At 39.3% G+C, this 17601-nt stretch overlaps 1 protein-coding gene across 2 annotated transcripts; it reads right to left on the bottom strand.

Annotated features, from left to right (window-relative positions):
* Window positions 1-1152: 1152 nt before the first annotated feature.
* Window positions 1153-16965, bottom strand: lmcd1 (LIM and cysteine-rich domains 1). Of its 2 annotated transcripts, XM_051413969.1 has the most exons (9): window positions 16780-16965; window positions 16511-16672; window positions 16167-16364; window positions 8617-8702; window positions 7693-7948; window positions 5380-5529; window positions 4979-5230; window positions 3632-3850; window positions 1153-3173 (listed from the first exon to the last, which is right to left on the bottom strand). In XM_051413969.1, exons 3-9 carry the CDS (start codon window positions 16191-16193, stop codon window positions 3063-3065), a joined length of 1101 nt encoding a protein of 366 aa, XP_051269929.1. In that variant the 5' UTR covers window positions 16194-16364; window positions 16511-16672; window positions 16780-16965; the 3' UTR covers window positions 1153-3062. The 2 variants fall into 2 exon arrangements, with proteins under 2 accessions (XP_051269929.1, XP_051269928.1); XM_051413968.1 differs by having other exon boundaries at window positions 16511-16965.
* Window positions 16966-17601: the final 636 nt, after the last annotated feature.

Below are 17601 nucleotides of genomic sequence, written 5' to 3' on the forward strand. Positions count from 1 at the left end.
ACACACACACACACGAATCAATGAAGGTTTGTGATCCTCGTTATAAAACTAATTTCTAATTTTAACTTTAAACAAGAGCTCTGTTTGAAAGCTGTGAAACATTTTGTTCCAGCTGATTCATCTTTCTGGAACTTGCTCAAATTTATATAATAAATTAATATTTGGGTTACATTTTACAAGAGACTCTTAAATGAAGCTTGGTTTAATTTAATCTCATCAGAGTTGGTTAATTCGTCTCTTTAAGTTAAAACTGTGTGAACATTTCTGCAACTATAATAATGAAAATGTAGGGATGAGTTGAAATTGTGTTTAAAATTACCTGAAATCTTGTGTTTTGCGACACGTTATAGCTTTAATATGTTTAATATTTGTACTTACAACTATATTATAGATCAGTGGTTCTTTTTCCTTACGTGACACTTTTTCTATCATTAAGTAAACTGACGACCCCTCAAGTGAAATATTTTATGGATAATTCATATTATATTTAAAACATAACAATAACAGAATACAGAACAACTGATAAACTGCACAAAAGACCCAATTTTGAGCCGATTATTTCCTGTGAATATTCCATCATTGTGATATTTTTAGTAACTTTTTACACAATATTCTGTCTTTATTGTTTATGTTCTATTTTTTAACAATCATACAAACTATCTAAATGGGAAAAAAGTATATTTTCTTAAAGTTTTCTTACAACCCTTAAAATCAAGAAGGCCTCACGACCCCCTGTGAAGTTTTGGGGACCCAGTTTGGGGTCCTGACCCTCAGGTTGGGAACCACTGTTATAGATTATAGGATATTCTTTATTATTGTTTATTGATGCTAAATATGGGGGGTTGTAACAGCTCTGAAGTTCACTAAAAGGGGTTTTCATGTTTTTATTGCATTTAACTTGCAGGAAATCAAATATTGTTGTAAAATATGTAATAAGCAGCTGAACTGTTGAAAATAAAGATTATAAACTAAAAATCAAAAGATATATTAGCAAAACCGACTCACTGTGAAGTGAAAACACACAATATATAAATGATGTGTTGAAGATTTAACATGAATGAGTGAAGATATATTTACATTCAGAAATATTGAAAGTTTAAACCTGCTGCTGATTTAAACTCTGTGTCAATAAACATGTCAGACAAGCGAGAGTTCAATCAGAAGTAACTTTAATTCCAACCAATCAGCTGTGAAAACAGCAGAAAAATCTCTTCGGATGCAGAAACAAAAGTCAGAACAGTTCATGCAACCATAAATGGGAATTATCAAGACATCATCACATTAAAACCTTTAATAAAAACACCTTAACTGCTGATTTTAAACAGTAAAATGTGACTTTAATTCACTGTAAAATTCAGTAATTGGTGTCATTTTGTAGTTGTGTTGTCGGATTTATCCCACAATGTAAAAAGCACTGAACAAGTGAAGTGAACAGAATCAAACTTCTTCATTTAAAACTTAAACTGTATTATGTTCTTCTACATTTCTTACATTAGCCTATAACACAAATTAAATTTCCTTCACAGAGCAGATTTTTAAAAATCCTTGTTTAACATCTTACCCAGGCGAAGATTAATATCTCATCTCATAGGGTTTCACAATTGACTGAGCTAGGCTAGCAGTTTCCCCCCACTTCCAGTTATTGTGCTAAGCTAGGCTAAACACGTCATACTGGACACACAGAGAGATTAACAGCATTAATATTAAATTTGTTATATTCTACTGTATTATCTCGTCTGTCACAGATAATATCCTGTTGAACAATAAGCGACATACTTAGCTAATCACGTCAAACAATGCTGATAGTTAAAAGATTGTCCTTGTTTTAAAACAATTAGTGTTTTGCTGCAGTTAACAGCAATCAATTCAAAAAGTAATTGAAAGATTAAAATAAAATGCTAATTGATATCTGTCTAGTGCAGACCACTTAACATGTCTTTATTTTGGCCAAAACTGTGTAACTCACAGTCCTCTCCTCTTGGTTTTATCTTAGATTATCTTAGGTCTTACTATAAAAAAATACCTTTATTAAGTGTAAATACAAAACTTTATCAGGAACATGAAGCAACGTTTAGCAGCAGCAGGGATCCACGTTCATGAAAGAGGTTAAATGCAAAATGGATCTGAAATAACTCGTCAAGCAGAAAAGAAAGAAGAGAATTACATTAATGAACACACGACCCAAGTTTAGTTAAAAGATTAAAATCTACTGTAGGAAAAACAATAAAAGATCCAGCAGACTAATTAAGTTAATATTAGTTATTAGTAATTAGTTAAATGCCTTTTCCAGCATTCTGCCTGTCCAGTTATCTGACGGTTAAATCAAACAATTAGATTATTTATTTCCTGATTTGGCCTAAATGTTAACAAGTGAAACACAAACAGATTCAAACCTGACATCTTAGAAATTAGTTAAAATATAATTTATCTTTAATCTGTTTTGGATGAGTTGAGATATCACATTTAATTGTCTTTTTTCATTTTATTTATTTATTTTTATTTATTTGTACTAATATATTTATTTCTCATGTTATTTGTTTATTGTCAGGTTTGGTCCTCCGTACTTTGAGCTGCTGTTTTATCTGAAACCAGTACATCTGGACACTGTCGGCACTTTAAGTGCTAATAAATCAAACAAATGTTTCTGAAGTACTTTAAACACTTTGTGTCAACTAAACATTTACTTAAGTACTTGAAACACCAGGAGGCTCAACTGAACAAGTGTTTGAGTACTTCAGTGTCAGCTAGATGGTTTAAGTATTTTAAACATCAATATATCAACTGGACGTTTTCTCTTTGTAAGATAAAGTATTTAAAATACTACACGTCAACATATAATTTAAATCTTTTAAGCTCTACTTATTTCGTATTATTTATCTGGTACTTAGTTCTTTTGTTTTATATAAAACAAGTTAACCGACTACATATTCATATTTTTTGTCTTACATTATTTTTATTCAGCACAGCTTCTCCGTCTCTGAAGCACCGTGTAACTCTGTCGTTGAGCAGTGCTAAAACTTCTTAAAACCACATTTTGTTGATTTCTACATTGTGTGAGTGTCTCAGTGCTGACAGGGTGTATCCAGGTTCTGGCCGCACTTCCAGCAGCAGTAATGCTGTTGATGCCACGTCTGTCCATCTTTAGCTGTGTGAAATGACTTGCAGAAGATCAGCTGAGGAAGGAGAACAAGGACGGGGGGGATCAGTTAGTGATAAACTGATAATGTTTGTAGGACTATGATAGGCAGACCCTCTTCTCCACCTGCTGCAATGACTCTATGGACGTAGTCTCTGTGACGTCGCCCGTATGGTTTCTGAAAAGCCTGCCTCTGCAAGCTCTCAGCTAATCCAAAAATGGGCAAAGACGTGGAGCTGAATGAAGCGTGGTTACTGGCAACGGTCTTAATTATGACTCAAACTCAACTCAAAGCCAGAACAGGAAATCTTTATCTATCTTTAGAGACCAAAAGGCTGTAAAACCTTATTTATTATGTGGCTGTTTGAGGAACTGCAGTTTTTGTTATTATTATTATGACAATTAACTATTTAATTCAGTTAATATAAGCCTACACATCACTACGTTCCTCTGTCTGATATTGATTATGTCCTACAGGAAGTGATGTCGTCTCACCTCGTCACAGCCTGAGCATCGCGGCCAGACCGTCTGACAGTAGTGTCTTCCACAGAGCAGCTTCTGATCGGACCAGAAGTAGACCAGGTCCACCAATCCCTGGCCGCACTCTGAACACACAAAGCAGGTGGGATGCCACAGGGCGCTGTGGTAACCTGCACGCTCAGCATGAACAGCTGGAGTCTCCTTGGCGACCTCGCCGTGGCAACCAGTACACCGCTAGATGGACAGAGAGAGAGCACAGAAAATGAAAGTGATTTAAGGTATCAAACTAGTGGAACAAACTTCTGGTTTAAAATGGGAACGGAAACATTATAGTGAGGAAATTTGAGGAAACTTTCATTGTTACACAAACAGTTACCTGGATATAACTCCTGTTCTATGAGTGCAGAGTAACCCTTACATTTTGCTGTTGGTTTTCACAAGGTTTCACAATTACAAGCTAAGAAAGACCAACACCCCAGATCAGCTGGTAGCATCTCTTATAACTAAGTAGCAAGCCGTCTGAACTGCTTTGAACTTTGATAAACACATGCAACCACAGAAAGCCCCAGAAATAGATCTGAATTAGGTACAGTCAGGAGTGTGATGAAGCCTATTAACTGTGATATTTTACGGGTCTAGAATCCTTCATTCAGCGTGATAAGAACCTGATATATTTTCTGACTGAAAGACTTGATGTGATGGTTTTAAATTCAACCACAGTCTAGAGAAAGTGGGTGTAAACTGGGCAGCATTCACATAACTGAGCATTTAAGGTCTTTTGGGTTTTGAAAAGTCTCTAACAGTGCGACGGGGGTGTCTGCAAGGGTTTGACAAGAGAGGGAAACCTACTAAATGAGGTTGATTTGTTTGATCAATTTTCAACACAGGGTTGTATAATGTGATTAAGTTGTAGTTTCCTTTATGCTACTCACAAAAGCAAACATTATATACAAAAATCTCCAGTAGATTGGTGGTCATAGATATAAAACTATTTTACATGGTTGAGTGCTGGAGGTAAGGCAGCTGATCTGTTCCTCTTGGCAGACGGCAGCAGGGTGAACAAGCTGTTGCTGGGGTCGGTGCTGTCTTTAAGGGTCCGTAGGGCTCGGTAAATGCACCTCACCCTCCTGATATCACTGATGCTGAGTAGATAGGTACCAATGATGTTCTGTGTGCTTTAAATCACTCGCTATATCCCAATGACAGTTTGTGATGTTTCCAGTACTTTCTATTGCTCCTCTGTAAAAGTTAACAAGAACTTGTGAGGGGAATTAACTGGACCAGAATACCTGTACCGGACTGGGTATGTACTGCAACCAGTATTAACATGATTTAACCTTTAAAGACGCCTTATTTACTTACATATTCAGTCTTAATGCTGTCATCTGTTCCGTTAGTGGATCCAGCAGCCGAGGCAGCGGTGCTATTGGTCGAGCCGTGGCCCTGGTGCTCCAGAGCATCCTTCTTGTTGCTGTTGCTGCGGTCCTTAGCCTCCTTCGCTGTCCTCTGAATGGCTGCTTCCCTCAGAGCGCCGCCATCACCAGGTAAGGCCACCTCTCCGACTCCCAGCACCTCCTGTTTGTATTGCTTCACAAACAGCAGCATGGAGGAAATCTGCAGGAGGACGGAGGAAGAGATGTTGTTTTAAGTGATATTTTGGTTAACTAACATACAACACACAACACATAATTAGTGAGTTACAACAAGCTGATGTTACCATGTTGTCTATAATCATGAGTAATAAATAGTTTGGCGTACGGTACCTCTTCCTCACTGGTCAGGCTCTGACACTTCATGGGGTCCTGATCATAGATGGGGAGCTGACTGAAGAGCTGCCTGCGTCGCTCCAACGCTCCTTCAGTCCCCGAGACAGGACGCTGACTCTCTGGGAGGAGCTCCATGTACTGCATAGCCTGAGGGAGATCAGGGAGATTTTACTTCTGGTTATTTATTTTTAAACGTTTTTACTTGCCTCAAAACTGCACTTAACAGTACAGTACTTGAGAAAATGTACTTAGTTACTTTCAACCATTGGTGTGAGTTTTATTCCAATAGTGAAAATATATAATTTAAATCAACTGATATTATAAGAGCTCTTAGAAATTATTGATTGATGGCACAAAACTGAAGGAAAAAACATTGCAAAGTTGACTAACTTATATATGTCTGTCTAAATTAATTAAGATTTATTAAGATCAACATTATTGGCCCCTGAACAGATATAAAGAGCTTTAGCACAGAGTTATAAAATATGTTTGGGTTCTCTTCACATCTATAAAATACGTTCATATCCACCACAAACTGATGAGATTTACCAATTATTTTATTTATAGACTTCAGTTATTTATTCCCTCTCAGTGTTAATGATGTGAGTGAGAAAGCTTAAAAATAAAAAAGAAGAAAAAGACTGAAACTGATTAATTAACTTGTCTTTATATCTCTGCTCTGTCTGTTGCTCTTTTGTCTCCACGATACGGAGGATCACTTTAAAACAACATTTTCTTCTCATTTTGGCTGCCATCTCCACCGTCTCACCACTGAAATCTTAGCTTGTTGAACTCTAAAGCAAATAAATCAGAAAGTCTCACATCACAGTGTGGATAGCCTTTCTCAATAAGACATGTGATTACACGACTGGATGACACAGAAGAGTCTGTTTCAGTTGTGATCACACTGTCCAGGTGTTGTCAGTGACACATCTGTGTGTTGTCAGATAGTGACGAGCAGACTCTACGTGCTTCATTTCACAGCAGAATAAAAGAGGGATGGATGAAACAAACAACACGCAGTGTGTTTAAAGCTGTGTGGTTTTCTTTTAGAGTAGATGCTGATCTGATCTGAAGAGCTGTCCCAGTGTTGGATCTGTCTCTCCAAGTTCAACCACAGTAACGTCCGCTGTGACTCCCCCAGTGCTCAATAATCACTGTCATCCTCATAATTATAGGTTGTGAAACCTGAAACATACTTGAGTCTCTGTTTTTAATGGGAACCAGATGGACTGTTCGACACGCAGAGAGGGCTGCACAAACTGAAATAAAATAACATAACAAGTAAAGTGAATCCCAACTATAAGGACGGGAATCAGAATCTGAATTATCATTCTTTTTGTACTCCTTGAACCAACACACTCACTTTCTTTGTTTATTAGCATGTGACAACATAACAACTATGGTTGCGTACCGATGACGGGTCTTAAATCAGGACCAGTTACTGAAACCCAGAATACCAATACACGGTTGATGCTGCTGTCAGTATTTGAACGTCACATTCGTTCCTCTAATGGTAATGTGTTTATTAGCATTGTGTGCCTCTGTGTCTACGCTACATGAAACAGTTTTTGTGTATAAAAACGCCACTGCACCCGGTCCACTCCGCCTCCTTTACAAAGGTTTAAAAACAAACATAAACCAAAATAATTCCTACAATTAAAGACTTTTAGTATAATAAGTAATATCTAATGCATGTTTATAACTGATGGTTTGGGTTGTAATTTAAACATTAGCTTAAAGATTTAAAGGTTTAGAGCACTGGTTCCCAACCTGTTGGTCCCGACTAAGGGTCACCAAAGCTTCATAAGGCGTTGTGAGGACTTCTAGATTTTGGGTGGTGTAAGAAAACTTAAAAAAACTTATATATCAACATTTTATTCATTTCTGTGAAGAAAAATAAATGAAACTGTTATTTTTAAAGCTTAGATTATTATTTAAGATCCAAACTTCCTGCAGTTATTGTGTTCACTGTTCAGTTTATCAGTTGTTCTGTTATTGTTAAATATAATATGAAATATCCATAAAATATGTCACTTATGGGTCTTCAGATAGAATAGAAAAGGGGTCCCTGAAGGAAAAAGATGGGAACCACTGGTTTAGATCACATCCTTATTATGAGTTGGTTTAAAACCTAATTTCTTTTGCATGCTGTTTTGGACTTTTTTGATACATCTCTGTAATCAGCAAGTCCTTGTTGTCCTCAGATCTCAGCAGGTGAGTAAAATGTGACTTTACAGTCTGACGCAGACCAACAGGCTGCAGCTTCATACGAACAACCAACCTCCTGTACTTCACACTGACCCTCACCAGTGTCTGGTTGAGGCCGGCCGGTGCCCAATCGTATGTCGTGGTGTTGAAGGTCGGGTCTTTACGCGACACCACCGGATTGGTCACGATCATTCGGTTCCTCTTGTACATCCGAAGGCCGCCTCCTCCTTTAACCTTCGCTGTCAAATGGGAGCAAGGCGAGTCTGCGAGCAGGCGTCCCATTCGCTGGTCATCCTCGACGTCACTTCCAGGAGCGTGGTCGATCGTGCTGCAGCCACAGGCTATACAGGCTTTCCTGCTCAGTGGAAAGGTCAAGAAGAATGGGAGGAGAGAAGTGAAGGCAATTAAATGAGGAGACATCAAAGAAAAATATGTTGCTCTCTGACTAATTGGGTGAGTTTAATTTAATTGTTTAACTTTTGTAGTGATGATTTAACCAGGAGAGTTTAATGTCCATCTAAGCCTTGAAGAGCCGTCGCCTAACATTGTTTATCAGACTATGAACCCTGGATGCCTGAACTCTACTCAACTCTATTAATCAATACTTTACTAGCAAGGACACCATCAACAAGTTTAAGTGATTAATTGACAGAAACATATTGTATTATGCTTAATATTGAGTTTCTCGCATGCTGTTGTGGGGAAGCTTGGGTAGTCGTAACACCTGGGTTAATTGCTTTCAATGTAGTTTTTGAGCTTGTGAGTGCAGTGCTGTCTGACAGCCGACTCCAATCTCATCTTCAGTCGGAGTCTGTTGACTAAAATATGCAAAACCACAAACATGTTCCTGTAAGAACAGAGAGTCGTTGAGAGGAGTGGAAAAACTACTAGGACTGTATCCAGGGCTTTTGGTTTTTCTCTTTTCATTCCTTTCATTGTTTTTCTTTTTTTTTTTTTTGTTTAGGAAATAAAAAAGAGTAATACATAAAAAAAACCCACATGGAACACAGGGAAGGTTTGTACCTCCAAGAATGTGGCTGGAATCCAGAGCAGCTCCCGTTACATACAAGACACACCGCTGCACCTCCTGCACTCTGCTTTACAGACATCTGAGAGGAGGCAAAATACAGAAAGAATGCAATGATGTTATACTTTCATTTACTCTACATATTTTGTCCATTTATGTTTCTACATTATAAGCAATCCAACAGAGTGTCAAAAGATCAGAGGACTCAACAGCCTGACGGGAGCTGGATCGAGTGTAGAAAACCAAGAAAATAAAAAACTGATGAAAAAGTTGGAAATTATGAAACACTAAGTCATAATTATGAGATTAGTTTAATGTGTGACTTTAAGGGATAAGTCTGGAGATATATACTGGAGAGTTTTGTTACTATGTGTGTGTATCAGCCATAACATTATGAGCACTGACGGGTGAAGTGAATAACCCTGATTATCTGGTTATCATGGCTCCTGTCAGTGGGTGGGATATATCAGGCAGCAAGTAAACTTTTGTCCTCAAGTTTAGAAACAGGAAAAAATACAGCCAGTGTTTGGTTTGTCCCTTTTGCGTTACTGTAGAAACATGATGCACTCCATGGAAGGTAACTAAGGTGATTAGAAACTAATGAAAACACAACTATGAACATTATATCCCATTTCTGTCAATAGATCCTCCTAAATGTTTCACACTGGACCTTTAAAAACTATAATAACAACCTGTTTTAGGATATTATTGACCCTTTTTATATTATAAACGTATATAAGATGTCTTTGGTTGGAAGAAATGGATTTAGGGTTGTTGGTTTTGGTTTTTTCACTGGATGGAAAAATAATCTTAACTCAATGTCCACTAACCAGCGTTCATATTAGCTTTCAACCAACATCCTCTGCTGATGAGATGCGGGTGAAAGCTCCAGAAAAAGCTCGTACGTGGACCTTGAGCCACCCAAAACAATTTCAACCCCAAATTCAACCAGGTTCGAGTTAACAGAGGAGCCTGAAGTGACGAAGATCATTCAGACGTGTGTGGAAGTGTTGGATGAGAAAGAAGAAGAGTTGTTGTTTTGAACTTTTCTCAGTGAGTGTGGGAGGAAGGAGGAAGGGAGTGAACGCCACACACACACCACACACACACACACACACACACACACACACACACACACACACACACGTGCAGGGTGGTGGATGATCTCATTGGTCCACCCAGTGACATCATCATCACAGTAACTGACAAACACGCTTATCTGTCGTCCCAACACTCCATTTCTCATCTCCTCCTCCTCGGCTCTACAAACATTCAGTGTTTTCTCCATTTTTATCTGTTTTAACAGTCTGTCAGTCTCTGTTTTTTTTTTTATCCGCTCCTCTCTTTGGTTCTTCTCTTCCTGTCCTCACTGTGCCTCGTCTTTCCATTCCTCAATTCCTTTGAATTAAAAAGGAAAGAACGTACCCACAATCCTCCTCCACACTTTGTACTTTAAACTCTACTGGTTTTATTTTAGTCTTGTGATGAGTTTGTTATTAGTTCTTGAACTTTAACAAAATGTTGTTAAAGTTTAAAAGTAACCTTAACTCAAGGTCCACTTGATAGCCTTTTTATTCCTGATCTTTCAACCACATCTCTCAGTCTTCATCAGTAAGTGGAGTTGGTTCGATTGTCATCACGTTACCGCTTGTTAAAAATCAAACTGGGTTTCTTGTACAGAATTAAAGGATGTTTGTCTTCCTCCAACCGTATTCAACCTCTCTTAGTCTCTTATTGACTATGGATATATCCTTTATTGCCTGTATAGTCTGTGTGTGTGTGTGTGTGTGTGTGTGTGTGTGTGTGTGTGTGTGTGTGTGTGTGTGTGTGTGTGTGTGTGTGTGTGTGTGCAAGCATGAAACAACACTCAGGGATGACTGATTGTCTTTAAAGCCTCTGGCAGGGAACCTGATGACTGTTGTTCTAAAACAACCTGCTGCTATTTGTCTTACAAAGAGACGGACTGTCCACCTGTCCATCTGTCACCAGGTATTAACAAGCCCATTTCTCCTCAGGGAGACGTTCATGCACCTAATATACTGTATATATATATATATAGAGAGAGAGAGAGAGAGAGAGAGACAAGCTCTTCAGTTTCAAGTGTTGAACTGGCTGCAGGGATTTGCTCCCATTCAGCCACAAGAGCATTAGTGACGTCTAACAGTGATGTTGAGTGATGAGGTCTGGCTCAAATTTGAAGTTCCAGTTCATCCCAGAGGTGTTTGATGGGGTTGAGGTCAGGGCTCTTTGTATCCCAGTTCTTCCACAACAAACTGGGAACACATTTGTTTATGGACCTGGCTTTGTGTATGAAGGACGCTGTCATGTTAAAACAGGAAAGGATCTTCTTCAAACTGTTGCACACAATGCTGAAAGAACACTATTGTATAAAAATATAATTGTATGCTGTGGCATTAAAGGACCAGTGTGTAGGATTTAATGGCATCTAACAGAGAGATTTCAGATTGCAGTGAACTAAAACACTACAACTACACTGCCCTATCTAGAACCAGTGTTCGGTTTGTTCAGTTCAGAGCAAAGCAAAAAAACGTCTTTCCCAAAATGTTCTGTTCATTTGATATGTTCATTGGAATATGAGGGACTTAAAACAGGTGAAAAAGTAGAGGATGGACGGGGGTGTCCACATACTTTTGGCCATATAGTGTTTTCTTTTTACTAGACATTTTTCTATAAACAAACACACAAGGTTGAGTTTAATTCTCAGAGGGAGAGCAAGCATCAGACGTTATCATAAGAGAGAGAGGGGAGCTGTCATTAGCTGTGACAGAGGACAGATGTGTGTGTTTAGAGGTGTGAAGAGAGAATTCAGACTGTGTGTAGGTGTGTGTGACAGTGGAGAGGCTGTTGATCGGCCCGTGTTGAAAAGGTCACGGCGTTGACGGCTGGAACAGAAACAGCTGAAGAAGAACAAGACTTCATTACGTCCCTCTGGAATACACTGACTGACTGACTGTGTGTGTTCGTTATTGTGTTACTGAGCTGACACCAACTCACAGCCACTGGGACTGAGGCATTACGTCAGGAGTTAAACACTTCCACTAAAACTCTGCTGTTGTCTTCTTCCTGTCGATAACAAGTATTTCACTCCCAATGAAGTTTGTCACCAGTTTGTTTTAACGTGTATTTACTGGTAAAGATGCTCACTGTGACTCTGGTGGGAGGAACTTGGTGAGTCACAGTAAGAGCAGATGTGGCATGAAACAAAAAACCTGTTTACTCAACCTGCAACCAGTCATAACACAGCTGATATGATGCTGATAATGTTGATAATGTTGTGTTTGTTTTGTGGTGAACACTGCAGGGAAACTTTCCATCATTTCTGTGTGGTTGAGAAAACTTCTCAATTTGCTTGTGCACACACAGCAACATTGGTTTCTGAAGTTCCTTTTTTAAATATGTTTGTTGTATTTTATGTCTGTAATGGACAGACAGCATAGAGTGTTCCTTTAAACATGATAAACTCAAAGATTAGCTTTATTATAAGTATTATTATTAAACACATAACTGGTTCCCTGTTTGTCTTCATTGACAAAGACTTTGATTTTATGTGCTATGACTGTTAGAAAAGTGGTATTAATAAAAAAAAAAGTCTTTCTTTTTGCTACAGAAATGAATGAGTTCCAGGATTAATGTCGACCAGCCATATAAATCTTCCTCTTCTCCTCTTGAGCTGAACCCAGACAACAAACAGTTATTAGTGAACAAGAGAGTGAATCAGCCTCTGAATAATCAGCTTATTTGTAGTGTAGTAATGCTAGTACTAAGAGGAAGGAATGATGAAGAGAAAGTGACTTTCTTGGAAATGAGAGCTGGATTTACTGTCAGTCTGATGTATTACTAAGAACGAGTAAACTAACCCCCAGTTTGGTGTGAAATGTAACACATTGATGTAGATTCATTTTTAAACAAAGGTAAACGTGTTAGATACTAATACTTTACTAATGTGCTACAATAATGTAATGTTGTTGAGTTAAAGCATCTTCATTTGGGGGCTTTTCCAAGGAAATATTGATTGTTTGCGATTAAATCAGTGTATATTTCTGCCACCCCTTAAAGTCTCCCCATGCATATTTCCTCCCTTTCCTGTACTTTCAATGGAAATCTGAACTATTGAATGATTTGAAGCTTATTAATTCAGCACAAACATTTATTCAGTGTATCTCCTCCGTTATCAGGTGATCACTGACAACCTTCAGTTGGTCTGATGGAGTTATCTTAACCACAAACACTGAACAGTACAGTTATAATAGTTCCTCTAACTGCTGCCAACATATGAGCCAGAACAAGAAATGCATTTTTTTTTTCAGAAAGAGGGAAAAGTGTGGCAGCTCTATATTTAGGAGTCAGATAAGGTGAGTATGTCGTAGTTGGATCAGACTCAGCTGAGCCTCGCTGTGTAATTATAAACACGTCGGCTATGTGAAGAGGAAACTGCAGGAAACAGTGTCAGATAAGAAAGCTGCAGGTCAAAGAGGAGGCGAGTTGACCTGCTGCAGTCCAGAAGACATGGCATCCTGGATATTTCCTGTTGTTCTCTAAAAGCTGTGCCACAAATGAGCTGGCATTTGCAGTATAGAGCAACGTCTCATTATCACTATTCATAAGTGTTAACTACTACTGGGACATCATGAAGAGAACGACTATAGATTATAGTGACTATTTCTATTGTTTCCTATTTGTATCTAAATAGATTTTTCTTTCAAACTGAAAATGAAACCAGTCTCACTGTCAGTTAATGATAAAATGGCATATTCAACTTTAGGGCTGCGACAATAACTTGTTTGATAACCTTTTAAAGGAGCAGTTTGTAAGAATTAGTTGTTTCTATCAGTCTAATTGCAAATTGCATCTCACTCCCTTCACCATCCTCTTCCAAGAGAAAACTATGGTGGGTGCAAAATGGGCAAAAACCTGAAACTTTAAGTAATTATTTAAAGAAAAAACGTCAAATGTTCCCCAGTTCTAGTTTGTCTTTTGTGATGATTTACTGCTTTTCTTTGTCTTATATGATATTAAATTCAATATATTATATAGTTGGATTGTTGGTCAAACAAAACAGGCGATTTGATGACCTTGGCGTCAGGAAACTTTCTGGCTTTTTAGAAACAAAATAATCATCAATTTAATCAATAATTAAAAACTTGAAGTCTGGAAGGCTTCGTTTTGTGTTTTGGTTACAGAGACACGTCCCTGCATATCCTGAAACCCAGTGTGTGTGTGTGTGTGTGTGTGTGTGTGTGTGTGTGTGTGTGTGTGTGTGTTGTGTGTGTGTGTGTGTGTGTGTGTGTGTGTGTGTGTATTGGAGGTTATTTCCATCCTGGTGATGGCAGTTTTTCCAGCTCTGGGGTATAAACGGGGGTCAGAGGGATCAAACCCCCGACAGGTGACACTGATCCATCAGGTTATCTGCCTCACACTGATGTGACCTCTGGATGGACTACCAGAGGACAAATAACAGGCTGTCAGAACAGACCCAGCGGGGGGGGGTTCGGGTCCTCGTGGTCAAGGATTACCTTCACTGACAGAATTAGAAATCTCCAGCTGTTTGAAAGGAATCGGATGTGAACAGTCCTGAGCCGTCACACCATCGCTCATTTTGGCCGCTAACTGTAGCAACACTTCCTTTTTCTCCAAGTTTCTTTAGACAAATATAGTCTCATCAATTTAAACTTATTAACTTTGGTTCTTTGCCTTTTTGTTGATCATATCTTCACCAGATGTGAAAAGATTTTTTTCAAAAAAATGTCCAGCTGTGAGAAGGAACTTCATTTGGCAGCAATGATGAATTTTCTTCCACAGGATTCTTTGGATCAGGAGGGGAATTATCGGTTTCTGCCAAAGAATTCAACAGTCATTTGGAGTTTTGTCAGAAGAACTTTGTTTGTTTTATCTACAGAAATGAGAGCAAGTGTACTGTAGCTAAACAAACCCTTGACTCATTTTGTTTCAGTAAAGACTGAGTTGACACCCGATTCACAACTGTCTTGTCTACTACATCACGCCCATACACACATGCATCATTTCCTGTGAATCCCACGCAGCAAAAGTGGAGGCAATTAGAGAATGTAAGTCTGTCCTTACATGGTCATATTTGTATTTTTATGCATGGGAATGAATTGTATATTTGTGTTTACGAATGTACTCGCCACAAATTGCCCCTCGAGGAACAAATTAAGTATTTTGAACTGAATTTGAACTACACTTGCAGGAAGAAACAGCAATAATGTGGTTTGAGATCATAAAATCTTAAGGATTATAACTTTAAATAAATCCTGTCTAGACCTTTAAATTGCTGACCACGTTTCAGAGCTCATTGATGCATTTTTCCAATTAGAAAAACAATGGACCAATCAGAGCAAAGTAAATGTACTGCAGTTATATAGCACCCTTTTAGTCTTCTGACCACTCAAAGTGCTTTTACACTACATGTCACATAGACACACATTCACACACTGCTGGTAAAGGCCATCACAAACAGAAGCTAAGTCATTCATCTGGAGCAATTTGGGGTTCGGTATCTTGCTCAAGGACACTGCAGCAGGAGGAGCCGTGGATTGAACCGCCAACGTCCTAATTAAGGGGCCACCTGCTCTACCTCCTGTGCCACAGACATCATGGCAAGCATTAACAGGACACCTCCAACTGCAAACAAGGCCGATAATTACTCTACGTATATGATCCATGAATGTTCTATACTCGTATGTCTATGCCTGTAAATTGCATCAAAAAACGTCTTTAAAAAGGGGCGACAATCATGCGTCGAGGATGTGGAGGTTGTTGTAAATCAATGTTACAGAAATAACAATTCATAAATCAAAATATTGCACAAATCAACATAAAACATCAGGTGAATTGATTCTAACAACTGAAAATGATGTCAGCGAGCTCATCGGATGGATCCCACAAAGCGGCAGGATGAATCTGAGTGGGGAAAGTGAAAGGCAGTGATTGTCCTTCCCTCATCACCACCACTGAGGGTTCAATTGAGTAAGGCCCTTAACCCTGAACACTCCAGTGGAGCTGCACAATGGCCCAGATTGTGGTTGTGCTGGGCAGCTTCTAGGTTTGATTGTGTAACTGTGTGAATGTGATCAGGTGTTCCTGAAAAAGAGAGCATTGCTCCCAGTGAACCCCCCCCCAACAGATAAAGCTTAAAAATAAAACAAAATAACCCTCCATCAAACATAAGTTACCATGAACACTGAATTAGAAAGTGAAACAAAATGCCCTAATTATGATTAAGTTCATGAAAACAAAAGAACAGAATAGAAAGGTGAGAAGTTTCTGGGTGTTTGTATTTAAATCCTCTTTCAAAGCTGCCCTGTTTGTGCACATATACTGTATATTGAATGGTAATATAGTTCATTTGAACTCAGTGAAGTCTTAATAATCCAAGCTAAGAGTTTCTCCAGATCCATCAACAGAAGATCTATCATCAGACAAGCTGACCCTCTGACCTTTGACCTCCTCATTACTGTTGTTAATCAATCAATAAGAGTTTCAGATGTAAATGTTTCTATCCTACCTTCTCCACAGCTGAGGTCACGTCCATACTGTCCAGCGTCTGTCGGTGGTTCGACTCCTCGGCTCCTCAGCTCTCTCTGCGTCTGCTCTTCCAGAACAATGGGACTTTAAATTCCTCTCCTGTCGACCACACTTCCTCTCTCTCCCCGCCCACCGTCGCTCCTGCCGCCGCTCTGCTCCGCCGGCTCTCCACAGCTCTCTGCAATTTAACCGTCTAGACTTTCATCTCACTCCTGCTGACAAACATTCACTAACTTCTTCACTTTTCACTCTCACTCCAAAGGTCTTTTTTCTCATTCAGACTTTCTCTTTTCTTTTCTCTTTTTTATATCTTTAGAAACTCACCTTTCTCCTCTTCAGCTTTGGACTCCTGCTCCTTCTTTTCTGTTTTATTTTTTCCCTCCACTCTTCCCTCCTGATTCGTCCTGTGGCCAGCTCTCCTTCTCCACCCTCTGCAACATGAACTCAGCAGGTCTCTGCACCTCCTGATTTTGCTCCAACACGCCCCTGAAGGGAAACAGATACGTTTCCCAACACTTTCTGCTTTTGCAGCTCTCTCATTCACTTCATTTTTCTTTCTGAACTCACACTGCTCTGCAAAATATTACAGGTACCTGCTACGTTACAGCTGTAGACCATGCAGCAGCAGACTGGCAGTAATCAGGGAGATTTATGGTCTTAAAAACAGCAGCTGCACTGCTTTCTGCTACAGAAAGGCTGTGATTCAGTCCTGGTCTTCAGCAGACTGGAGGACTACCTGGAGCAGCGAGGCCTGACTGGACTGTTTGTGTTTTTAATCTGAGACAAAGACACAGAGAACCCTGAGGGATTCCCTGCTCACTCCCTGCCAGCCAATCAGAGTGAGTCAGAAAAACTCCTCAACCAATGGCAACGTCAGGGATTCCTCCTCCTCCTCCTCTCAATCTGCAGCTTTTTAGCGTGTGGTTTAAAAGAATGTGGACCACAAAGCCGGGCCGGACCAAACTGGGCTAAGCAGAGCCAGGCAGGGCCAAATGGTGTTAAACACAGACAGATAGTCCACAAAGGCTTCACAAAGCTAGTGGGACCAAGGCAGGTCCAAAAGAGGGGTAAAGTGATCCAGACAGGGCCAACAGGGATTAGACGAGCCAAGCAGGACATCCAGACTCAAACGATGCCAGACAGGGCACAAACGGGGCTAATAACAGGGCAACTGGGCAAAACAGAGCAAGACAGGACCAACAATGCTAAAAATAGCAAGGCAGAGTCAATCAGGGCAAAACGAAGCCAGACAGAGTCGGGATGGGCCAGAATTAGGCTAATAACTTCAAGACAAAGCAATAAAGATCAGTAGCACTCAAATATTAAGAATGTTTTAGTCCGTACATTGACTTTTTTTTAAGAATACTGAATTTTTCTTATTGTTACAACTTTTCTGCTTTAAGTTATGACTCTGA

This window comes from Dicentrarchus labrax, unplaced genomic scaffold, assembly GCF_905237075.1.
Source record: "Dicentrarchus labrax unplaced genomic scaffold, dlabrax2021, whole genome shotgun sequence".
Lineage (NCBI taxonomy): Eukaryota > Metazoa > Chordata > Actinopteri > Moronidae > Dicentrarchus > Dicentrarchus labrax.

Excerpts from the sequence above, each read along its gene's own strand:
- lmcd1 (XM_051413969.1), bottom strand. The coding sequence starts at position 16,193 with ATGGACGTGACCTCAGCTGTGGAGAAG. Across the intron at positions 7,949-8,616 it reads TTCCAGCCACATTCTTGGAG|GAAAGCCTGTATAGCCTGTG; the intron begins GTACAAACCTTC and ends TCCACTGAGCAG. Across the intron at positions 5,530-7,692 it reads CCGGCCTCAACCAGACACTG|GCTATGCAGTACATGGAGCT; the intron begins GTGAGGGTCAGT and ends GATCTCCCTCAG.